The sequence below is a fragment of the Streptopelia decaocto genome, assembly GCF_964273445.1.
Source record: "Streptopelia decaocto genome assembly, chromosome: 1".
Taxonomy (NCBI): Eukaryota; Metazoa; Chordata; class Aves; order Columbiformes; family Columbidae; genus Streptopelia; species Streptopelia decaocto.
In genome coordinates, this window is record NC_138663.1 from 179835552 (window position 1) to 179862048 (window position 26497).

The 26497-nt window shown below is 41.4% G+C and overlaps 1 protein-coding gene across 2 annotated transcripts in view; it reads right to left on the reverse strand.

Moving 5' to 3' along the window:
- EPSTI1 (epithelial stromal interaction 1) overlaps nucleotides 1–24251 on the reverse strand; it is a 50919-nt gene extending 26668 nt beyond the window's left edge. Inside the window, exons 1-6 of one of the 2 annotated variants that reach the window (XM_082075951.1) lie at nucleotides 23971–24250; nucleotides 13516–13574; nucleotides 11470–11553; nucleotides 7566–7639; nucleotides 6862–6945; nucleotides 1226–1299 (exon numbers count right to left, since the gene is read on the reverse strand). In XM_082075951.1, coding sequence (XP_081932077.1) covers nucleotides 1226–1299; nucleotides 6862–6945; nucleotides 7566–7639; nucleotides 11470–11553; nucleotides 13516–13574; nucleotides 23971–24167 — 572 coding nt within the window. In that variant the 5' untranslated portion in view covers nucleotides 24168–24250. Of the gene's footprint in view, nucleotides 1–1225; nucleotides 1300–6861; nucleotides 6946–7565; nucleotides 7640–11469; nucleotides 11554–13515; nucleotides 13575–23970 lie in introns of both variants that reach the window. The other variant, XM_082075952.1, reaches the window with a different exon arrangement.
- Between the last annotated feature and the right edge of the window lie 2246 nt (nucleotides 24252–26497).

Consider the following 26497-nt stretch of genomic DNA (forward strand, 5'->3'; position numbering starts at 1 on the left):
GTGTGGTGAGGAAATCCACACTGGGACACACAGAGGACAAACAGCAGACAAAATACAAATATCTAGAGACAAAATGTTGGCAATGTATTTAAGGAAAGAGTTGTACCTAAAGCCAAATAGGTAGAAATAAAACGAAAAAGACAAGAAAGGTTGAGATCAATGGGAAAGCACTAAAATGTCTATACATTAGAGAACAGAGTTCAGGCAAATGATGAAAGAACCAGAACTACTAGCATGGGACAAAAGTGACTCTTTTAAAGGTCACAGAGAAGGGAAGAGCAATCAATCACGCTAAGAACAAAGATGAGTAATTTCAGGAGCCAAAGATAAAAATGGTAAAGATGACTTAAACAGCATTGTGTGATAATTATGGATCAGTTAAAAATAAATAGATAGGGTAGAGTGAACTGGCAAGGCAGGACCTTCACTGCCAACGGAATTAGTTATGTCAGGAGTTAAGCCATATCTACATCTGACATTAAGGAGGTATTCTTGGGAAACAGGTCTTCACAGCAGATCTCTACGTTTAAAAGCTGTAAGACTATGCAAAATAAAGGAAGTCTGCATTATTTCCATGAGAGTTAGATTTCTTTAGTAGTCAATACAATGAATAGGTGAGGATGTAATCTATATCCTTGTTTCAATAGTTAGTCTGGGATTGAATTATCACATATTGATTCAGTTAGAGAAAACACAAAGTCATTCTATAATTCACAGTTTTCATTTCAAAGTGTATGTTTCAAGAAGTTAAAAGAAATCTACTAAACCAAATTTCTCACAGAATAAGGTATGGAGGAGTCTCGGAATATTTCACAGAAGTGGTTGAGGCTGGAAAGGACCTCAAAGGTCATCTTGTTCAACTCTTTGCTCAAGCAGAACCACCTAGAGCCAGGTGCCCAGATCTTGTGAATGTCTCCAAGGATGGACACTCTACAACCTTGCTGGCAGCCTGTGCCCATGCTCAGTCATGCTCGCAGTAAAAAAAGTGTTTCCCGATGTTCAGGGGGAACCTCCTGTGTTTCAGTTTGTGCTCACTGCCTTCTCGTCAAAAGTTTCAAGTCAAAAAGTGAAAAAAAACAGCAACAGAAGCCAAACCCTTCCTGAGCCCTGAACCAGACAAAAGTAAACAACAAAAGAACCACAACAACCACCAGCCCCACCAGCCTCAAAACAGAAGGACAAGCAGATGAAGAATTTTAGGTACTAATTTTCAAATATTACTTACTAATATTGATCTTCAAAGAACATCTCTCTTCTTTGCATTTGTTGTTGCTTTTTTTTAACTTCAAGTCTCTCTGCCTGCAGCATTAAAAACAGGAAAACATACTTGAGATTTCCAGTAAGCCAGAAACATACATTGATTATTTCAATTCAAGTATTCCTATGTTCTGTTTTCTAAAACAACTACAGCAGTAGTTGGGTACAGAAGTGACCCAATCTCAAATGTAAAAGTATTCAGACATGACCGAACAGATCCTAGTTGAGAGACAAAATAGAAAACTGCACTGTGCTCCTGGCAGACCCATTTGTCCACGTGAAGGGCCTTGTGAGCCTTCCCCGTTCTGATGCCACAGCACTGTGGGGGCCACGTCTTGGTACAACTGATGCAACATTGGTCCTAGCAAGAAGGTAGAGGACATGAACCCCACCCCACCAAAGCAGTTGATAGTCTTGTAGCACCAAAAGCGCAGTGATGCAAGTACCTGTAGCTATGCACATAGACCCGTGGCCTTCAGGAGCACTAGGTACTGACCAGTTGAATACATGCTAAGATGGATGAAAGTGGGAGACATTTATCCTTAACTGGTATTATTGTCCTTCAGATACCATGCCCAGTGCAAGAGCTGACCCAGTCCTTGACACAGAAAACTCCTTTGGAAACCTGGATACCCCATAAGTGATTAAGTCCTTTAATATAAAATTGCACATAATTTCCAGTGAAAGGTTCATCTAAGCTGCTCCACCCTCCAAATTCAAGTAGAATAAAATATTAAAGCAGAAAGAGAGAACTTGCTGCAACAGTAATACATAGCTCACGCTAAATTCAAGCCAAAAAGAGGAGAGCCAACTTTTCTTTTCTTTTTTTTTTTTTTTTATGTGCAGGCTGTAGGTAGGTCCAGTGGGAAGAGCAGTCAAAAGGCAATTCAGTGTATTAAAAGCACAAATCATAGGTGCCAAACTGAGATTTCAGCCCTGCTATATTTTGAGCACAAGCTCCCAACTGCAGTTGGTGAGGGGATACTCCTACATGACCTCCCACCTGAGGTTCGCAACGACTAAAGTTGAGCAAACTGCAGCCTCTGGTTGTCACTCTGCTCATCACCCACCCCCAAAATGAAAAAAGTGATTGTTTAGTAACCCACCAACCAGGCATTGCTCTAAATGATGTGCCCTGGAAATTTCAGACAATATCTTGCAGTGATGAGAAGGGAGCTGTAGATGGGAATGGCCCATTTTGTCAGAGCCCCAAATCAGGGAGCTGACACTGTACCTGGGTAGAGATATTGTGCAAGGCCAGGTAGAATGTGTGTGTGTGTGAGGGGGAAAGTGTTGTTAAAAACAGGGCTGTAACCCTCACCCCAATAATTTTCTTCTTGTCCTGCAATCAATAACATTTCAGAAAAAAACTACATTTCTACTGGCAGTTACTCAACTACTTTGCCTTCAGTGATTTCAGGGTGGGTATTTTATAAATGGATAAAGAATCACTGTCTGGAAGAGATTTGCAAAACAAGTGCAAATTCTTCCTCAGCATATATTGGATTAAGAAAAACAAAATCCTGTCAGATGTCTGCAGATAGGAAAAGAGCCACTACGTTGTATAACAATATAAAATGTTGGAAGGCAAATAACTTACAAGTTATTATTTGGAAAAAGGCAATGGAAAAATAAACAAAAGGAGGAAGATGAATCTCTGAATAAGATGTCCTGTTGCTCACTCATTTGATGTGCTGAGACAGTTGTAGAATGCATGAAGTACTGATACAATTAAAACAAGCAAACAAACAAACAAACAACTAAAGTAAGGAATATCACCCAACAGTATAGGTAAATTTTAAAGGTGTTCAAGTGTTATCTTGTTTGCTCCTAACCCCTCTATCCAGAGACAGATGATTCTTTTAGGCAAAATACCCCCACCTATCTGTGCAACTTAACAATCTACAGGGAAATAAAGAGGAAAACAGGAAATCTGTTGGCATCTATTATTGTCAAAGGCGATGCTGACACTTGCAGGACACCAGCAATAGCTCCCAAGCTTTTCTCCACCACTGCTCAACACTGAAAGCTGATGCCTTCACCTCTGAAAAAGTATTTGACATGAGCTCCACCATCACATTGCCAGGCTCATGAAATTTCAAACCCAAAGCTCACTGTGGTCTAGCTTCTAGCTAGCAGAATACAGTGGTATTAACTTTGATAAATACAATCCTTCAATATAACTCTATGTTTTCCACTAGATGAAAAAGAAGGAAATATCCTACAATTGTTCTACCACCAGAATAGTGCCTGAAAAAAACTCTAGCATATTGAAATTATTTACTTGTGACTGGTGTGACTGTTTTCTACCATGGAGGTTTACCCTGGGACCCCTGCTTAGGATGTGTACAGATGACAGGCAACGAGACTGGGACATTCTAATGACAATCTATCAATAGACAATGCCAAAGCACTCCACATTTGGCACAACCTTCAAAAACAAAGCCAAGAGTGGAACATCTGTGATATTGAAGGTAAACATGTTGAAAAGCATTAGCAGAAGGTCTGTAAAGTGCCTGGTTTTAACAAATTCCCCAAAAAGGCTATTCATACTGATTAACACAGTCAAATTAAAAAGCACATGATTTGATAAAGAATGAAATGGAATTACAGCTTATTCTAAATAGGATAGTTTCTAAAGATGTCAGGACTCTTCCTACGTAATCTAAGAGCAGAAGAAAATTGCACGAAGTAGAATTACACTGAGCCTTTTGACTTCAGATCTTTTGCCTCTTCTAATATTTAGTCAAGATTTAGAATATACAAGGAAAGGCTAAAGGCAGGATAACAGGAACAAAGAGACTGAATGACAGAAACCATAAACACCCAGTGCACTGGCTATTTTGTACAGAGCACAAATGCAGAAAGCTTTAAAAAAAAAAAAGAAGCCAGCTTTTAACCATTTGCTTATTTTTGGGGGAACTTTGACTGTCCTTTCATCCAAAAGGTACAAATGAAGTTACAGTTCAGTCTAGTTAAAATCTCTGATGCGAAGGCCTGCACAAAAGGAACCCAACTGCAGATGCGTGCTACTAATGAGTGAGTAATAATAATAATGCTACTTCCCATATACTCACACTTTCTGCACCTCAGACATGCATCTCAGCACTAGGGACAAATACAGAAATATGGACTCCCCAGCTAATGTTACAGAATGTCTCCAAAAAAAGCAAATCAAAGCAGTCCCAGGATAAGCTGCCTGACATGGAGTGCACATGATCCTAAATTCCATTCACCCCTACACACAGAGATTCGAGTACTAGTTCACACAAACAGGTCCTGTGGAACACAGAATGAGGGGGAAGAATCCACCTTTCTTCTCTCTGGGAGCTGGAGACAGACAAGGCAGATGCCAAGAGCATTGGTATTCCAGTATCTAACCTCATGGTTAATTAAAGACTGACAGAGACAGGCAGGTGGACTTGTACAGATGGTAAGGCAGACCTTCCACACTGGGGTACTGCTTTGGCAGACACCCATTTTTCCCATGGTCACACAAAGATAACAGAAGCGTGGATACTGCCTCTCGCTGCAAAACAAGCATTAAAGTAGTAACATAAAGAGATCCTGTGCTCATAAGCAGCACTGGCTTACAGTTCATCATCCTTGCAATCAAGGAAGAACCGAGTTGAGTACCAGCACCTGTTCTAGTCATCATGCATTGATCTGCAGGGCTTCACCATTCACATTTGTGGCAAAGTAAGTACGTCTCCAGCTGTGAAAGTTTCAGGGCTCCTGCTGATAAAGCCAGCTAGCCAGTATCTCCTTTCAGACAATTTGTTTTTTACTGAATGAATAACCTTGAGCAAAAGAAAGACAAAGACTAGCCAGCAAGAAAAGGCTGCTTGTAAATTTGCAGAAAAACATGCTCTCAGCTGATGCCCTGCGGGGGCAGTTGCCTACAAATCTAGTACTTAAAAACAATGAAGTTCCTCTCCTGTGGTAACCAAGGCCCATTGTTGGCCCTACAGTACCGGTTCTTCAATATCCCTTTCCCGTCATCCTCAGCTCCTGGGAGCCTTTCAACTGCAGGCAGGGTGAGACAGCAAAACTGACACCTTTTAGTGGGCTTCCAGCAGGCTTTTCTTAAACACAGAGCCAATTTTTTTAGTATATAAACATCTTCCGAGCAGAAATCTTCATCAGCTCAATCACTATTGTGGAAGAGAACTCAAATAAACAAATTCAAATTAAGAGTTCACTTTCATGCTCCTCTGTTTGTTTGTTTTGTGAGTATATGTTTATTTATTCAAATTAAACAGTCTGTTTGGCAAAGATGTTTGCCATGATGTTGCATTCTCCTTTAGAAGAAACTGATGGTTACTATTTTACTGTCTACAACATCTATAAAGATTTTATAATCTGTGGGAGTGAAGGGAAGGAAATTAAAGAGCATGAAAACAAAACTGATACATCAATGTATTTTCTAAGTGTAATTATAAATTATAGCAGTCTTGCAAACATTTTTCTTGTCCAATGGCCATGGGCAAACAACATATATTTAATAGGTGAACCATTACTTCTGGAGATACACGTGAGCTGATAATATTTAATGCCTTGTGAGCTACTGTGTATGGGTTTATCCCCAAAGATTAATGCTAACCACTGAAAGACTGGGAACACACTAGCCCTTACCTAGATGCAATTAAGGCTATTTTTGTTTATGCATAACCTTGTACACCATCTAGTAGTGATGATTTTTTAATTAACCTTCAGCTTCTGCACAAAAGATAATTTTTATTCTTGTGGAGACAAAACCTGCAAATCTGAAACTTCCCTTTCTCTCATTACTACTGTGCACATAAGTATCATGCTCCCTTTTTTGTCTTTTTTTTTGGTTTAAATTTCACATTACAATCTCAACCGAGTGCTACTTTCTTTCCACCAAGAAGACAGGAATGAACTTTTACCAAGATTTATGCAGCACGCAGGATGAAAAGACGCTTTGTGAGAATAACTAGAGAAAACAAACAGATGCAAAAATAAAACTGGAGATTCAAAAGTCTGCTATCATTGGTGTCAATATATGGCAAATACTAGAGGGAAAAATGATCTTACATGTTAGCAATGCCTTGGTGTGTGCACCCTTAGGAGCACTGGATGGGCACCTGAATTTGAGAGTGCATTCAGCACAAGGCAGATAGACTATACTGACCTTTTTGTGATGTGGATGCCTTTTCCACGGTGAAAAGCTGGGTTTTCTTGTATTCCTCCCACGTGCACAGCAGGCAATTATGGATTTCTATAAGGTCTGTGTGCCACTTACTGTAATCAGGTCTTACAGAGAAAGCTCATGCCACAGTGAACCATATAAACCGTATCACTAATGACAGCATGAATCCTGATGCTAATGTTCTCCCTTTCTGTCTCGTCAGTACAGATGCAAGTGAAAGGCTGGATTTTCTGAAGAGCCAAAGGAACATCCAAGCCCCAAAGAACACCAGGTCGGGCAGCTACTCAGAGAAGGACTGCATTTCCTAACTCCCTGATGCAATCCAGGGCTAACATTTCATTCAGTTAGCCTATTCCATGTAGTTCAGCAAAATCAAAAATCAAGACATGAACTTTGTCATATGATGCCAACTCTGCAGTAACAATATTTACCTTTTCTCTCTGAATTGCTTTCATTTTCAGGATTTCAGCTTCTTCAGCTGCCTTTTTTGCTCTTATATATTCTTCTCTCTTGTGCTGTATGCCATAAATATAGAAAATTATTTTACATATGTACGTACACAAAGAACACATAGGTAACTTGACTCCTGTACTGCACATCTTTCAAACCTAAAGTGTGTTTGAGGAAAGTTTCCAGGACTTTTTCTTAAAACGAGACACTGAATAAAGCAGGCTGTGCACCAATATTGTCTTTAAGAAGGCTGAGAAATCTAGGACTGATAAATGGGCATCCATGCAAGGAATCACACAGGTGATTGATAACTTACAAGCATTTATACCTTTTACAACAGGAACAATGTTTCTACATAAGCACAGCATGGGGTGGTACATTGATCAATTAGTCGAAGTGTAGGCAGCATCATGCCAGAGATATAGAGAAGCATATAAGTGGTTTTACAACTACATCACTTATCATTCCAGGTATGATCTGTTATACAGGTTGCTACATATTTATAGCAAGATTTCTCATTTTCTTTGGTGCAGAACATTCGTTTCTAGTTTTCTGCTGCTTCCCTCAGGTTTCATGACTTTCCTATGTCAAGCAGCTGTGAGTTTATTTTATAGCCATATGAAATACTTCATGAAAAGCTTTTTTTTTTCTGAGTTCCTAAACAAACCAATTTATTATTTCTGACCTTTTGCTGATATTTAGATTGCATGAGCATCATTTGCTGTTTTTGCCTCGCTTGAGCCTCTGATTTCATTCCACCTTAAAAAAAAAAAAAAAAAAGTATAAATTACATTTTGCATGAGAATTTTAAGTTCAAATGCAAGCCATTTCAGAAAACAGCAATAAAACTTGGTGGATGTATGCATATACAGGAAATCTTTCATAATTACAGTAGCTCTCTGACATTAAAGAGAACAGACAGGAGAACTTCCTGATCATTTTATCCATCTGTCAAAGGCAGTAGCTTGTTATTTACAGAGCATCCACTGTACCATCCACTCTTCCAGCATATACATCCTGCAGTATATGATCAGTTTACTGAAGAACTATTCCATTTTCAGAAAATCAGTCATGCTTTGCAGACGAGTCTTCATTTTCAAATCCAGCTCTCCCCACCTTTGCTCAGTTTGTCACACAGAGTCAGAAATTTTATTGCCAAAAAGTTTATTTTTTATCACATTTAGGAGCTTGGAGTCTCTGCCAGCTCTAATGGGATGCTATCATTTGAATATCTTCTAAGTAATGTCTTGTGGCCCAAGGAAGAATCATCTTTCTGAAATGGAAATCAAAGCCTTTTCCCACAGACCCCTTATACTCACATCTAGGTAGCAGAAGGTGCCCTTTTCAAAAGCACAGGCTCTCTTTTGACAACATCTAAAGCTGTGGCCAGAATGTTCAGACTTCAATTTAAACAAAGAAACAAAACAAAACAACACAACCCCCAAAACAAACAAACAAAACAAAACTCAAACCATACGGTACAAAATACAAACAAAAAAAAACCCCAAAGCCAACCATACAGAGAAAATGCTAATAGGTCTTAAGGGATGGAGGGAGTAGTTTTGCTTGTATCATTCTGCTTTACTATTTTCCAAAGTATTTTCTTGCTTTAGGAAAGCCAGTAATTCATTCCCTCTTTTGTTGCAAAAAAACAACAATGGCAGCCCCAACCCCCTTTTGAGGATGAGGGCTGTATTTTCACCTGATGATTTTCTGAGAAGTTCCCCACTATGTGACTGTTTATTCTATAGAAACAGCCAGACAGGCCTGTGCTGCTTGAGGTTCCTGAAATGTAAGACAGCTATACTAGATCTTTCAGGAGGGATCACCCGTCACTAAAAGCAGCTTTCTCCACTGACTAAGGGAAGATAACTAATCTTTAGGTATTTTTGTGAGGTTTAGCAAATGGGAGATCAATTCCCTAAGCGTGGAAACGTTTCTACGCCCAGAAACAACTCCATAAGATGAAGCTCTTACAAAAGACTGGCCACACAGCACACAAGCAACAAGCCTGCAGTAGAGGTAAGCATACAGCTGGCACTGGAGAGTGTTGCCTCCCTGGGTCTAGGAAATAAAATTGCTATTTTTGGATGCTTGATCTTTCTCTCTAGCCTTTTACTGGCAACATTTAACACTCATGTTCACTGCACATTCCTGCATGTTCTGCTGGACATTGGCTCACAGTATCACAGTATGTTTGGGATTGGAAGGGACCTCAAAAGATCATCTAGTCCAATCCCCCTGCTGGAGCAGGACAGTATCACAGCTCTAAGCAAGTATTTTACTGATCATTATTAGCCATTGCCTATAGCCTTTCAGATGAATTTAATTCATTCAGGCTGGCTTGTCTGTAACGTGATGAATGTTTCACTGAATTCAGAGTATGTTGTGGCTGGCTTTAGGTATGATCAAAAAGGAGGCTGTTGCATTTACCAGGCATGATTTGTTGCTCTACTCATTGCTTATGGAGGAGGGTAGAACTTGCATCCTTCATTACTCTCATCCCTCTGTGGTACCTGAAAGTTTGCCAGTGAAATACTACAGAGCTGAAATTCAGAATACTCATTTCCCTATGACAAGCATGAGTGTTAAGAACCTTCAGCTTTAAGAATTCTCTGGTGATTTGCACTAGATGTGTAGCCTCTTAAAATCACTCCGAGAAAATACCATAGGATATTTTTTACCTTAATGAGTACCTACAGTTGTGAAATTAGAGATGACACTTATATTTTTTTTTTCTCCTTCCATAAGCTCTCTTCTGTTCCAAATTTGTTCCTCTGGGAATGACAAGATCTAATAATCTTTGCACCTTACGTCTTTTCAGACCCGCTGAACATAGTGCATGTGTCTCAGTCTCCAGGGGTCTTTCTAAGTGGCAGCTAGACAGCAACTGAAGAGCTCATATAACCTCCTGGAATTCTTTCAGCTTTCTCTTGCCTTTTTTTCCCCCTCCTTAATTTACTTTTTTTCCCAAGAAACATTTTAAATGCAGTAGGACCAGAAGAAGTTAAGACTCCCCACACTCTCAATCACTGCAGGTTTGCTGCCACATCCCCAGTCAGGTAGCCAGCCTGCACACATTCTGCATAGACATCACACACTTACTTTCTGTTTTCAGATTTAACTCTCTTCAGTAAAAAGCTTTGTGGGGATAGACGCATGCCTTCTAGGAACTACTCAGAGGCAAGAAGCACTTAGAGTGCATGAACTCACAAACAGCATGTCTGGCCACATGGTAGTGGGAACACAGGCCATTACACCAACTTGCAAAAGGAGGTTCACCAGGTTCACCATGGCAAACAACTGGGCCTCAGGCTGCAGGGCAAAACAATCGTGTGGGACCCATATCACCTCGACCCCAGAAATAAATCTGGGTTGGAGTCAACTCAACTTCCTTCATATCCCACCTGGTACTTATTTTTATAAACAGTAAACCACCCCAAACTTATCTTGTATAGTACAGCAAAAAAAGAACTTAGTTCCCACGTCAAGCAGACAACAGTCTGCACTCTGTACGCCAAATTCTCCTACAACAGCCAAGAGAAGGAAGAGGAGCTCTAGTTTCACAAAACTAATAAAGCCATCATTATAATAATTCACATTGTCAGAATGAATTTTGTCTCATTTTTATTAATGCAGTTCCTCAAGGTCATCCCATTTTTGCTGTGCAGTGTCCTCATCATGTTCTATACAAGTGATGCTTTCAAGTTTTGTCTTGTCAGCAAGTTTCATCAGCTCCCTCCTATTTTTCATGCCAAAGACATTAAAGAAAGATACTAAAACAAGACGGGTCAAAGATTGGTACTTGAAAAGCACTTCTAATGACCTTCCTCCTGCTTCAGCACAACCTGCAGCTCTATCCTCTGTACAGGATTGGGGGTGTATTTGAGCTCTTTTTGGTCTTTTAATTTTTTAATTAAACTAACTGCTAAATAGTACTAAATTGTAGTGATTACAATTGAAGAGATCCATTACAGTTCCTCTCATCTATTAAAAAAGTTGGCTATCTTATCGAACACATGAGTTCAGTTTAGTGTGACCTAAGTTCCTGTAGCTCTTTATGCTGTTTTCCATTTAGCTATCTTTGTTGTTATTTTTATAAAATTAGCAATACAGAGCCCCACACACATTTAGCGGGCAAATGCCTGAAGCTGCAGGGATTGCTCTTCAGGAGTCAGGCACCATGAAAGCACAGGTACTGGCCCATAACACAGAGGAGTTTTCTTATGGGTAACTGGAGGATCTCTGACACATGCTGGTCATCTACACACTAATGCAAAGTATGCACCCCCTCATAGACATCAACCACAAACAACGTCACCAGCAGGAGGGATAATCCACCTCCTTTTCCCAAATATTAGTATAGATTTTCTGAACTGATCCTGGCAGATTTCTTGGGTGACAATCTATGTTGCTTTGTTTCAGAAACATCTTAATTGCCATGACCACCAATGAGCACAGAGAACAGCAGGCTCATGTTAACTCTTATTGATACTGAATTTCTTTAATAAGTAGCATGTGAGAAAAAGTAGCATGTGTCCTGGAAAATAAAATTTTGCAATTCAGCATAGCTGATTTACACGTCTTACCCAGTTTCTGTGGATCCACCTTAACTCGCCCTGGCCTGTGTTCTTCTTTCCACCTCTCCAGGTCCTCTAGCTCTTTCTTAGCAACTGTGTAGGTACAAAAAGAAACAAATATATGGAAGTTAGAAGCAGTACTAAAAAGCAGGCAGTATCGCTAATTGTATGTAAACATGAAGACCCAACCAAGAACAGATAAATTAGTTCTTGAGTGGCGCAGATAACCCCCAAGAGGTTACACAGTCACTGGAATCACTAGCAAGGTAAACATTTTGCCTGACGTGGGACTGTATGGTGACCAAACCCTAGGACTCAATCCCAAAAGCAAAAAAAAAAACACCTAAAAGACTGCTGATAGACTGCTTTTTAACCCCTGGGAACCTGTAGGTAAATACCACAGTATTTACCCCTGCACGTAAAGCAGAAGTTGTTACAATTAAGATGTTGCTGCTGCATGTAGGGAAATGCTTGTAGTATAAGACTCGTCAGCAGGAAAATGAAGAAGTTTCCCTCCCAATCAAATGGTTCCTAAATAAAAACAAGAGGAATGCATGATCCAGCTTCAAAGTAAGACACTTCAACACGGTGTCTGCAAGGGAGATGGGTGGCAAGCTCCCAATGTAGTCAGTGGAAGTCTAGTCAAGACAGCCAGGGACACCAGCCACACGCTCTGGGACGGCTGGTTGGTTAAACTGTGCTCTCTTTCATCGACTGACAGAGGAAAAAACCCAACAGTTTCTTCCATAGCAAGGCCCACAAAGCCTACAAAAAGAGAAGCTGCGTTTTAGAGTAGTATAATATCTCACTTGCTCTAAGAACTAATTTCAGGTTTATTGAAACTAACATGAACCATATTTTGTAATGGCAGGCCATGGCTATCAGACACTAACACAAGCTCTCCTCTAAAAAGATAAAGCCAGCTCCTGGGCAAGTCTCTAAAGAGGCCCAAATGAGACAGCAGCTTGTTATTTCACCTTTAAAACAAGCACTTAGCCAGAGAACGATTTTGGTGAGGTCCTATTTCTGCCAGTATCCAAGGCAGAAATACCTGGCATGCTTCAGACCTTGCACGCTGGTGACACAAAGTGAAAACAAACCCTTATTAGAACAGCAGCACCTTTGCTGTTAGTGTCAGAATCAGCTCCTCCTTCAAGAAGATGATGGTTTGGTTCAGAAGTCCATTTTCTTTCTTGCAACCAAAGGAAACCAGGCTCACACCAGCCTGCTGGTGAAGCATTTCAGCCAAACTCACAATGTTTGAGAATAAAGGATTTAATTGCACTGTTCTTTGAGGGCCCAAAATGCGAGTGCTGACTGACACTCCTTCAGCTTCCATTTCTTTCACAAATAAAGAGCCAAGAGTATAGGACTGCAGTGCTTGTTCAGCTCTGAATACAGAATTTCATGACTGACTCTTGCTATAACTTTGCCAATGAATCCTTTCTGGCATGTGCCTAATCTTTGTGGTGGAGGTTCAGGGTGTTCCTCTTAGCTACTTTCACCAGCAAGACACAAAGTCATGCGAAAGTGAACATCTAAAATGATCTTTCCCAGCTCCATTAAAAGAGCCCCCCTACAATCATTACATGGAGATTCAAGAACCAACAGTGGTTCTAGTTGCTTTTTCTCCACATGAGAGTATTTTCCAAAATATATATTATTTATATCTTTTTTCTTCCTCCCCCTAGCCCAGAGAGAGTTCAAATTCTGATTCTCCAATCTGAATTCGATCCTGTAATAGTGGAATAGAGCTAATTCCAGCTGAGTCTTGTAGAAGCCAGCTTGAACAGCTCCAGCACTGAAATTACCAAAAACCGTTTCCTGAACAAGACTTATTCTGCATGAAGTTTAGTCAGATGAGAAGTTAATCTTAAGAAAAACCTACATGATGATGAATATCGCTCACAGAACTGACTTCACTGTCACCGCTGCAGATATAAAAGCATTGTAAAAATGAGGATAAAAGTTGCAAGGGCAGTAAAGCGAGTAAAGTGCACAAACCGCTAAGCTTATTCAAGTAGAAATAATGTATTACTGTATTAGATAACTTACTTTGTTGCAACTTGTTTCTTCTGGTTTCATTTGGAGTTATCAAGACATACGGGTTGACACTAAAATGAAAGAAACACTCTTATTTTTCCTGTCTACAGAAAACCAGGACTAGAAGGGGGTTCCTTCATCAGCAAAGTCAGTTTTCTGCCATTGTGGCAAATAGCTTCATATAAAAAACAGTATTTATTTTGATTCAGCTCTTCAGGAACTTTTGATAAATAATCTAGAAATACTTATTTTATATGGAGTTGGTGGCAAATACTGAAGACAAAATTTTCAGAAACTTTTAGCATAGCGTTCACTTTTCTTACGCAAGTCTCATTCTAGACTGCTGACCTCAAATCTCAGCCTTTTCAAATCAAATGGCTTCCCTGAATCAAAATGCTTCACACAGTAGACTATTTTCACAGCTTGCTCAAGCACAGAGGAGGACCATTGTCTACTGGGAAGAGCACTGGTGCTGGCAGTCCCACCCCATACCTTGAGGGCATGAAGCACTTCATGGATTTAGGCAGTTTTGCCCAAGAGTTGTCTAAGGAGTGTGCAAAATCATATTGTTTGTGATGGACCCATGTGATTTGCTCGCAGCCTAAGCCTCAGTTTCCTTGTCACAGAATCACAGAATGGTTGGGGTTGGAAGGGACCTACGGACATCATCTAGTCCAACCCACCTGCTAAAGCAGGTTCACCAGAGCAGATCACACAGGAATGTGTCCAGGCGGGTTTTGAATGTCTCCAGAGAACGAGACTCCACAGCCTCTCTGGGCAGCCTGTTCCAGTGCTCTGGCACCCTCCAAGTAAGGAAGTTTCTCCTCATATTCAGATGGAACTCCTGTGCTTCAGTCTGTGCCCATTGCCTCTCATCCTGTCATTGGGTGCCACTGAAAGGAGTCTGGTCCCATCCTCTTGACACCCATCTTTGAGATATTTATAAGCACTGATAAGATCCCCTCTCAGACTTCTCTTCTCCGGGCTGAACAGACCCACCTCTCTCAGCCTTATGTGTGTCAGGCATGGGGAATTCCTTGGGCATATTTATCTTGCTGTCATACCTAAGGAGCAACTCACTGAAGCAGGACAAAGGCCTTGTTTTGCTCAACTTAATTCAAAATGCAGTTGCTGTCTCAAGGAGCTATCAATCTAACGTGACAGCAAAGAAGCAGGACAGGGTTCAGAGTGCATTAGAGACTCAAGGTGATCAAAAGAGTGATGAAAATATGTCAGTTCCACTTGGAGAAAACATAGAGGTTTATCTACATGGTGTATTGTGTGAGTATGAGACTACACTTCAGCAGGAGCTGAGCCAGGGGGTGAGGTTTACCAGAAATGCACTGAGCAGCAGTTGTCTCCGCACTTCAGATTAAGCTCACACCTCTCTGCAGCATTTGGAGGGGTTTTATCTGCACGCATGGGGACAAATATTTCATCTGACTTCATTGCGGTGAAGACCTGAGGAGAAGAGATGAAAACAAAGAATAAAGAGGAGCAAAAGCTGAGCGTCTGAAAAGAAGAAAGGGCCAGAAGGGGTGGCTAGAGGACAAGCCGTGAAGCAGAGGGAGCACAGTTGGCCATGAAAAAGTAATGAGAGAATGAGGCCTGAGACTAAGGCTAAAAAGGGGTATGAAAATCATGCAAAAAGATCAAAGTGCAAAAAGCTGCCTGCTGCCATATCACTGTAATTCAAGGTTTGAGAAGGAAAGTATTTATATCCAATTACCCCTTTCTCTTTGAAGACTTATTCTAGGAGGATGTGGATTAATTTATGAGATTAAACTAGTAAAGATAGAGTTGCGAGCTTTAATGGTGCCACTTAATATGATCTTTTTCTTTCCCGGCAGCTTACTCTGGTGCCCGTGAGACTGTTCTTCACCTCTCCACCAAATCCCAGACCCTCAAAGGCAGGAGCTGGAGAGCAGTAACCCCCCCCTCCAGCGTTTGCAGCACAACAGTTACTTAAAAGAAGTTTTGACAACCCATCTTGCTTATGGCATAACATTCCCCATCACTGATGTTTTTTTCAGATTTTTCTTTATTTGACTGAGTAGTAGCATTTACAATTTATCCCAAACTGCCTTTGACAAGCTGCTGTATGGATTATCAGTTTCAATATTTTTTTTAGTAGGTTTTGCTTGGCTGTTTCAGATATTAAGATCATATTTCTCTCAAGTTCATACACTAAAATTATTAAGTACCTTTTACACTCCTCTCCTTCTGTCAGTGAAAAAAATGGCTGGAATTGTGAGTTGCCAGACTACATATCTTCCCCACACAAACATCACCGCATCTCAGACATCCCACTGCTTCACAGCACTAGAGGGCAGGAGAGTTTTTATATCATCTGACATATCTGATGACTTCAGGTTTTGTTTCAAATTAGGAACTGAAAGCATGGACTCCTCCATGTCTGCACATGCATGAGAAATCACAGTATCAAATCCAGCCCTTATGCCTTGAATCATTTCCTCTCTCTGCTTCTGCTTTTTAGCTGGAAGGTTTTGAGTCTGGGAGGCCAGATTGGGGCCACTCTTCTGACATCTGACTGTGGTCATTATCCAGGAGCTCAGAAGGACAGCACATGAAATATAGCCAATATCAATCACTTTATGAAGGGGGTAGAGGCGACACTACTCTTAGTACCAGGGAAATCGCTGCTCTGTTTTCCAAAGAGCAGCACAAGAGTCATTGTAGTGAAAAGAATGCTCACTTAAAGGCCAACTTGGTCTCTATGTTATTGAAATAAAGGCAAAGTTAAAGTAAAATTAGGATTTCAAATCTCCACAGGGGGAGGGAAAGAGAGAACAGGATACCAACTTCTGGTTGTCTTTTATCTAGTGCTTATACTATTATTGAGTTTATCTAACTTCATAGTGCTCACCTTAGTCTCTGGAAAGATAGACATTTAAGAGTGTATCTTTGGGTACTGGGATCAGGGGGAAGGAGAAGTGAGCCCAAGGTAAACTTCTTGTGGGTGGGTGAAAGTCAGGGTGTGAGCTGGTCCTCGCTTTTCCAGCCTACAGCAAGAGTGGAGCCAGACAAGCTCTTGCCTGAGAGACTCCATCTGCCCTACCAGTTCTAATGCTAAAACTAAAATCAACACCTAGCATCCCTCATTTTCTTGAGGTTTTTTTTTTTTTAAAGGAAAGAAGGTTAATGCAAAACCCCACCACCAGGTTTCACCTTGTGTTTTAGCCACTTTGCAGGATATTGCATGTCATTTCTTTGTTCAGACAAAACCTCTGATCCAGCAAAGCCTACAAAACCCGCTACAGCCTGTCAATTTAATATTCCAGTCAGTTTCTGAGTTGCCACAGTAGCCATAAGCCTGAAGCAAATTATCCTACTTACCTGGGTAGCAATTAAGGAAATGTGAAGATCTGAAGCTATCAGCGATGTGCAGACCTTTTGTACTTTATACCAATAAACGAAGTGCTTCAAAATCCACAACCAAAAAAGATGATAAAGAATTTAACTTCTCAGCTTCACTAATAATGATTCTTATTGTTACATGGCTTAAGCCTACCTTTGAGGTAGGATTGTTTTATAAATAAAAATACAGAAGTCACTGGAGGAGGCAGGACAAATGACTTATCCAGGTTACAGCTCTTCAAAATAGAGAAACAAATCGTTTTCTACCTTTATAGATCATACTAATCTTGATTAGACCTTTTTCAGTTTGCCTCCACAGAAAATGGAAATGTATTGACTAATTACACAGAGCGTGCAGATATTAACATGAAAAAGAAAGTTATAATCCAATCAGAGAAAGTATCTGTATTTAAATAAAGACAAAAAGCAACCTCATATGATTTTTTAAACATAAAGACATAAAATACCACAGTAGTGGGAAGAGAAATACCTAGATAAGAGAGGAGAGACATACACTGCAGTCATAGGAAAATCTGCAAAGGTAGTCTACAGCTTGAATGATCAGCAACACAGAGAACACCATGCCTGCAATCTTAAATTTTTAAGCTTGTGTGTAACTCTGCTCATTTAACTAGCACTGTTCAAGGACACATTTCCAATGCTTTCAGAGTACAGACCAGATAAACCTTTGTCCTACTTTCTTTTTGGTTTGTATAAAATAGTTTATTTCTAAAATTGAATAAATATAGGATAACTGCTGTTCAGCGATGATGTTTTTTGCAGAGCTATGCCCTTCAGTTTTTCCTCAAGCCTACTTCAGCTGTCTACCACTGGGAAGCCTTCCAAATGAAGTGTGAAATAGTCTAAAGAGTTACAAAAGTAATGGCTGTTATAAACTATTTCCAGTTCCACTGTGTTTTATACTGTGGGTGCATCGGTACATGAATGCCACAAAGCTGAAAGCTAAATATTCTGCTCTGCCGGGCAATGTGCTCTCTGTAAAATACAGAAACCTAGGAGAATGCAATTGGAGAGCAACACAATTGACTAAAGAATGGGAAAAAGAACTGGGCAGGTTCAGTCTGGAGGAAGGACTCCATAGAAAGGAAATCAATCAGTAATCAATGAAGACATAAGCACGAGAAAAAAATGCACACACACACAGATACGTATTTGCACACATGCTTATGTGCACACCAGTGAGCATGTGCATGCATATATTAAGCAAAGAGAGAAAAATAAGTACTTTATATATGTACAACTTAAGCTGGAAGATATAAGTAAAATACTGCATTCAATAATATATTAAGACTGAATTTAAAAGAAAAAAAAAAAGCAAACTGCCAAAGACAATTTCTGAATCTCCTTCAAAGACATGCTGAGCTGAACTTTGCATTAAATTATCCAGAACTGTTTCAAGAGTGGTCAAGTCTACGTGACCACAGTACTTTTTTCACCAAGGCTCCCATGATTGATGCAGCAGCCATATGCTGCTAAGCACCATGGAAAGCTACAAGACGCCACATCCCAGCAAGCAGACAACTGTCCTGTAGGTATCACTATTTTGCAATGCACCCATGGCCAAATGCTAACAGTCACTGTCAGCCACAGTTCTAGACCTCACTTGAGCAATACGCTCCATGCCCCAGCAGTGCCATAAGCAGAACCCTGAGAGGGTGTTCAAACCTTGCGTGCAGGCTTGGAGCTCTGGCTTTCCATCTTTATCAGCAACAGCATCTTATCAGTTTACAGCTCAGAGACATAAGTGAATTACTGGCGCTTAATATCATACACTGTCAGATTCACCCTAGCTGCACGCACGTTCTTAACACAAGAGGCAGAAAATAAACTGCATTAGCAGAACACATTTATCATAAAAAGTCTACGTTAGAGGTCTTTGTCTTGTGTTTGCTGCAGGCTAGCAGTGCACTTGATTATCACAGTTCAGCTGATGTCTGGAAGCTTATTAAGCCAGGATAACTCACTTCTGTGTCTGGCTCCCCTGGTTAGCTAAAGCATTCATTAAAATGGGCAATATTTTTGCCATAGTGAGGCCTTGGGATAAAACAGAGTTAAAACCTGCAGAAGTGAACTTGCACAGGGAAAGAGCAAGAAGGAAAACAGCAGCAGAAAGAGACCCACGAGAAGGGCTGAGTCAGAGACAAGCAGGAAAACAACCAGATCCCAATTCCCCAGTACCCACAAGCTCATAGAGAAATTCCCGAAGTTAAAATTTGGTTCGAAGAGAAAAACTGAAACTCAGAACTGAATTTCCAGGAGTTAAGATGAGGCTTGGATTCAGGAGCTTGGTTTGGGCTCAGTGTGTGATAGCACAGTGGTAAGAACAGCAGGCACTTCAACCTGCACCCCACTGGTGCAGTAAACACATCAGTGCTGGAAGATGATCTCAACCATGCTCTAAACCTTCAGGGAAATCATCACAGTGACAGATCAAACCAGGGAGCCAAAGGGGTAGCTCTCAGCCCAAACTCAGCTCACAGAACAGCTTTCTCTCTTCATTGAAAATGCTAATGTGCCATTAGTCAGCATACACTCGTGGGCTGACTACTCCAACAGGAGAGAGTTTGCTGTGGCAATGTGGCAGACTAACATCAGACCCCTAGGCTCCCCAGGGAGGTGTCACGGCCCCAAGCCTGACAGTGTTCAAGAAGAGACTGGACAACGCCCTCAGACACATGGTGTGAACTGTGGGGTTGTCCTGTGCAGGGACAGGAGTTGGACACAATAATCCTCGTGGGTCCCTTCCAACTCAGGACATTTTATGATTCTATGAACCAGCAAAGTCTATGAAGTCAGCTACAGCCGTGTTTGTTCTGTCCCCAGGTCCCAAAGCAGCTCGGTTACCTCAGCACAGCACAGTGCCAGAGATGCAGTGAGCATGCCAGAGCCAGCTGGAGCACCTGGCAAACGCCAGCCATGAGGAGCACAGAGCATCCATACGTTGGACAGGCCAGGCACTGGGCTTGGCAACACCAGCACAGAGCCCAGCCACCCCCCGCAGAGGCGTCCGTGTGTTGTGAGTCAGGCTTGCCAGCATGCTTGGAGAGCTGAGCAGGTCAGAGGCTGTATCACAGGAAGATTAAGACCTAAACTGGTGGCATATTCATCTCTGCTTCTCCTGCTTTGTTTTCAACAACATATTTTCTCCTCCTCCTCTGCCTCTGCACCACAGTATTTGTTGTCCTTTTATTGCCCCTGCTCACAATATCCTCCAATATGTTCCTTATTCATTGTCTCACCACAGCTCCTCACCACACTATGCATCAAGGGAACGTCGGGTCTTGTGCAAACCAAGTTCTTCTAAGAAAGCTTTCTAACACAACAGTTAAAAGGAGCTCCTTTCCCCCACACACACATTGCGAGGAACACAGCAACCCCATCATCCAGCCTAACAGAAATCTTAGTGCATAGTTATCCTCTGACAGAGACCCTGCCACCAAACACTCAGCTGGAGATAAGACTGGCTTCTGACCACATCGAAGCCAGGCATCTCTGAATCGCCCCACTGGGCTGTTAATGATTAGTCCATCAGCCTGAAAGAGAGAGCTGGGAGATTTCTCCTCTGCAGCAAATGCAGAACTCAACTCTAAACAGACTGTCTGTAATTCAGATTACCCTTCTAGCACTTCCACCAGTTGCAGAACAGTGGGCAAAACAAGCATTTTGCTAAGCATCTGCCTCCAGTTTCATATACTGATAAGGTGTTTTTAAAGAGAAATTTCAGATTGTGAAGAAAAAAAAAAAAAAGTAAAATTTTCAGAACAGCTAAGTATACTCCACCAGCAAAAAATTGAGATGTCTTACAACATTATAGTTTTGGTCATTTTTAGTTTTTGTTTTTGTTTTTTGTTTGTTTTGTTTTGTTTTGTTTTTTAATTCAGGATGAAGATTGGAAAAGGAAGGAAAGAAAGCCCTGACAGATTTGGCTCCTGCAGTCAAAGAATACAATTTTGCAAGTCAAGCATTCTAGTAATTCTGCTAACACACAGAACAATGAGGGACTGTTACCAGCTCTGCAACAATATATCTTCAGATATTATGATTTTGATTTTTTTTTTAATGGATTTTACCAGAACCAATATTATTCTTGCCAGCTTTAATGGCGCCAAGGACAGACGGCTGACTGGGGCCAGCGTTTTCTTTCTCAGGCACCAGCTATAGTTTAGCCTCTAATTTCCCCAATTTCCTCCACCTTTTCTTCTGTATAGACTTTTGTCTCTGAATAGACATGAACAGGGGCAATTTGGGAATCCACTTTCTACAAGCTAATTTCATGGCACTTAGCAGACAAAGTGAAGTAACTTAAATGCAAGCTTATTATTATAAGCAGTTTCAAGCACCTGTCACCCTGATGATTTTTTTCTCCATTGCCTGAAACCACATCCTATATATAACTGAAGGGGGATGTGTAAAGCTTCATTTCAATTTTGCATTTGAACAAGTATTCTTCTTAACTTAATTAGGGCCATTTTATTATCACTTCTCAGCTTTGACATATCATATAAGGGTTTTCCCAAAGCAAGAGAAAAATTACTCTCTCATACCAGTTGCCCACTTTGTACTTTTTAATAGTCAAGTTTAAATATTGATTAGTGGATGTGGCTACAACATGACACATCCCACATGTATCTTATGTGCCCAGTCTCCATGAAAAGTCACCTGATCCCACCTTAAGAAGCTGCTAAGGTGTTTTCCCACTCCCAATTTCTCCAAAGCGCAGCCCAAAGACTGAGACTTTGTGTGGAAATAACTCAGTTACATACTCAGAGACTTCAACAGAGATTCCAACTCCTGCTTTACTGGCAGAAAACCATATCCTGGCTATTTCCAGAAAACAGCAAGCAGCAAACAAGTTGGAACAGAGCCACTCCTTGGCACACAGGTATCCTACTCAGGCCCCTCATGTTCCCTCTGCTACAAATACTCCTGAAAGCCTTCTAGGTTAATGCTGGTCTGTGTGGTTTTTTTCTTCTAGTGATGGTCTATGCCTTTAGCTCTCAAAACTGATCTGTTCAACCCTTGGTTATCCCAGAGCCTGAAAATGTGGGCTATTCTGAGGGTGTCATAATATTTCAGTTTTAAGGAACATGTTCAAAAGGACTGATGGCCAAAAGGTCGTGTCAGCTTTATCACTGTTGAAATGTGACTTGATCTGAGACCTTTCTTGAAAGGTAACTTGAAATGACAGAACAAAGATATAACAATGAATGCAACAATTAATTTTTGTTTTAAGAATAAAAATCTCCTCTGCTTTAGCATTTCAGATACCTTCTACCATTTTAATCAGGATTAGTTAAGGAAATCACAGTTTAAGTGGCCTCCTCTTCAAACTGATAGTTAGCATCTGCCTTCTGGAGAGATGGGAGCAAACCCCAATTTTGTTCACTTATTTTTTGAGTATTGGTTTCCCACTCATATTACATGGTTGGTTTGAACCTGCTTTTCCTTCATTCCTCCTTCGCATAACTACACGCTACTACAGACTTTAATTTGCACACTCCAGGCTTAGGAATGAATTCTTTGTTACAGCTTTATGCAGACACAGAGACAATTTCATATCGCATAGCAAAAAATACTAAGCACACAGTCCCTGCAGAAGATACCCAACAGCTTTCTGTCTGCAAGCATCATATAAAGATGAAAAAGGGAACAGGGCTTTAATTTATTCTTCCAAGTTTTATGGGAGATCCTACCATCTGGTCAGAATCTGTGTAGATATATTTGCTCTAGTCTTAAATTCCACAAGGAGCTTTGGTTAACCAACTGATTAAGTATCTACCTAAACTATACCAAGGGGTTTGTACCCCAGACTAAATCTGGGGAAAGGCAGTTATGGGAAAACTCCCACTATTCCCCCTACCAAAAAAAAAAAAAAAGGCAAGAAAATGCGCATAGCACAAACATGACAAGTAACAAGGGCTGTTCCTGCTGTACTGTGGATATATGCCAGTGTGAGGGCAGGCAAGACAGACGGCCTTTCATGTTTGGAAGTGGCAGAAAATAAACGCCAACTGTAACTCGAGAATGGTTGTTTGCTCTCCTGAAAGTAAGTCATTAAAATGCTGTCAGATTTCAAAGCTACGCAGCTCTTAGTAGTCCCTGGATCATTACTACCTAGTAGGCAAGCATTCATGGGTTACGGCAGAAAGCTGCTGGTTGCTGCTTGTGACCACCTCTTTCACAGCGTGGCTCCACCTTCTTCATCCAGAAAGAAGGGAAAGGAAACTGAAACAGCCTTCAGCTTCTGTCAGCTGAGCTTTGAAAGGCAGCGAAAGAACACGAAAGCTAAGCAAACTCAGCACATAATAATAATAGCATTACATGCACTGTTACTAACAGCTCAGAAAAAAGCACATTTGGGGAAAAACACTGTAAACAATTCCCTTTGGTCAGCTATGCATATATGTATTAAGCACACGTGCATAAAATACACCCACATTACTGTCAGTTTCTATTCTGTGTTATATCTGCAAACTAGAGCTTATACAAGCCACCTAAGCATTGTCACTGGACAACCATAGATGTACTGAACATAGATCCCAACAAAGCCTAAAATGAAACAAAGGGCTGAAGCTTTGGCTTTATTTTTGTCAGAATAAGGTTGTTAGAAGCTGTTCTGTGTCCTGGACTGCATTCAGATCAGTGCTGAAATGCAGTCTATATCCATTTCCTAAGTCAAAGGATGTATTTTTAGACTTTCCAATATGAAATATTAGGAGACAGGAAACAGGGAGCTAAAACAGGATTTGAAATTTCATTTTGGAAAAAGATGCCAAGAAACCAACACTATATATAGCAATATCAAATGTAGAGAAGTGGCCACTGCTATCACACAAGGTATATGCTACACCACCACAAAGCCTGTCAGAAGAACTCAAGTCCCATGTAGGATGTGTCATTCATAGGCAGGTTTCAGGCTGACTGCAGGTGGCTCTGAGAGGACAAGCTTCTTGTGTGCCCAGTCCCCTTCACAATCTCTCTATAAAATATTTCTGCCTGTAAAGGTGCACTCCTCAAGGTGGGGAACAAAAACCCAACACCATCTCAGCCAGACTCCTTGCTACTTACTACTGCTCTTGCTGTTGTCGGTAGGCTGATTCTTGGTTGCTTTTCTCCTCTTCAGATGCTGTCAGCTTCGGAGGGTTTTCAGCTTCCTCTCTTGTACTGTTGCCATCCCAGAGGTAACCTCGAGAGGAAAATGGGGTACTGGAGGCAGCAGCCGTCCTGTACCTGCTGCCTTCCCTCCATCCTTCAAACCCAGACATTGTTTCAGGAGTACCTTGCCTTGTTCAGCAAGGAGTATTGCAGCTAGGGCTAGGGAAAACCGCAAAACTTGGAGTTTCAGTTTCAATTCCCTATAAGACACACCCCTGGCTGGACTCTGAGCTGTAACACATACCAATCCATGCACTGCTGAGTCATCCTCCAGCTGAAGCTCGCCTTGGTCATCTCAACCACAGCACCCAAGCAGGCTGGAGTCATAGGGTGACAGCAGAGCTGATCTGTACTAATAAAACAGTCAACAACACTTCATGCAGTCTTGGAATAGACTGTTCAGCATAAACACACTGAGGTCTGGCTGAAAACCACATTTCTGACAATTTTTCACCCCAGCACTTCAAATTTGCCTATGAAAGAGGGAGATAAACTCTAGGGGTTTTGCTGGTTTCCATTTTGCAGGTGCATACAAAGAAAGATGAAAGTGAAACTAAAAACTGATGGTCAAATAAATCCTAAGGCAGTGATCCTACACAACTCAATTCTGCCTTTCAATTCTGCTCAATCAGAAAATTTTTTACTTTGACTTTACTACTTCAGTGTGAGGAATAGAGGATAAAATCTTAGGTGAAAATGCAGATACCTTCAGTGAGCACACCTGATCAGTGTTACTGTATCTATCTGATGAGGTATTATGGCATCTGAAGGGCTGGGGAAAACTAGCAACCTTCTTGGTATCACTGATAAAACAAAGATGTTTGGCAGCTCCTAACCCAAGAAAAAAAATAACTGGTAATGCTGCCCAAGCTTTATGTAGCAGAGCTCTGAAAATGCATCTCCACACCTGCAGATCCTGTCACTTTCTGTCCTCAGCTGCTCAAGGTGCACCAAAACCACTTTGCTGAAGGAGTGATTTCGTGGCTAGGTTTCTTGACTGTTCAGACTCTCTAGGTCTTACACCCTACATGTGCTGGGAAAGCAGCAAAATAAAATGCCACTTGGACAGCCACAGGCTGCCTGGTGTTGGTGATGCTCCTTGAGGTAGAGCCCATCTATGGGACCACATCACCAGCAGCACACCTCCCAGAGCTGCCACATCCAGCAGTGTGTATCTCCTATGGCTTCCCGATGAAGGTCCATCCCTTCCACTGCCCCTACTAACAACTGGGATGATCGTCATTTGTACACAAACCATTCTAGAGAGACTCTGGAGTGCAATGGTGCTCTGTTGCAAAGGGATGAGCGGGTGCACAGTCCCTTGCACCCTGCCCAGAACTGTCTCACTTTTGGGCCATGATGGGTCTAGCCTGGTCTGTGAACCCACAGAAACACTGTGGGAAAGCCCAGCATGGTCACTTCTCAGAGACACATAGCCACTCAGAGGCCCTCTTCCTGCCTTCTACCAAGACCTGATCTCTCTAATCCAAATCACTCCTGAGATAACAATGCAGCATGCATTGAGACATATGCAGAAGCCATCCCAGGCTAGCAGTAGCCTGTTCTTTTCATTTCTTGGAAGATGAATTAGTCTCTGGGACAGTCTCTAAGGAGCTGTCTCAGCTAGGGGAAAACGGATGTCAGTTGTCTTTTAGCTGCCTGTACCACTAACCACAGTGGTTACTCACAAAGCCCCTGCCTTGGTTCAGACACTGCCCAGGACACCCGAGCAGGCTACAGTCCTCTTTGTCCCATGTTGTTTAAAGCCATATGCTTTTGGCAAAGGAGTATGTCTAGGCTGTAAGACATTGCTGGTCATAGCTCCGAGGCAACTCTTGATGTTGCCAACAGCCAATATAGGCAGTTTCTTGTTTCCAAGTGTCTGGGCAAGAGTGTCTCCTATGCCAGGCAGCATCAGGACCTGCTAAAAGAGCAAAGGGCCTCACAGCCTTGGAGGAGATGTGTGGGTTTATTCTTTACCCCTGGTCTCTGTGGAGAACACAGACGTTTAGTCCTGGATAGTGATTGGCCCCTTACCAGAAATCAAATGCATGGAACTTCACAATCTGAGTCATGCCCAAAGTTCTCCAAGGCGGTGTTTGGGTTGGCCAGAAGGCTTGAGGTTTGCTGTCCTGCTTCATGTGAGCTGCCAGGCACAGCTAAAGGCAGGTCCTGGGGAAGACTTCCTAAACCAGGTTCCACCTCCTCTTCAGAAATTCACAAATACATATATATATATGTATATATGTATATACATATATATATATGTATATATATAAAAGTCATGCAAGGTGCTGGCAAGTGAAAGTAAGCGTTAGGCTTAGTCCTCTAGATAGGACTGTGGGCTAAACACATGAGGTGTAGAGAGATTAGAAGCAGCACAAAATGATAGCAAAGTCATGTCTGAGGACTGCAAAGATTTGTGGGATGACATCTGTGT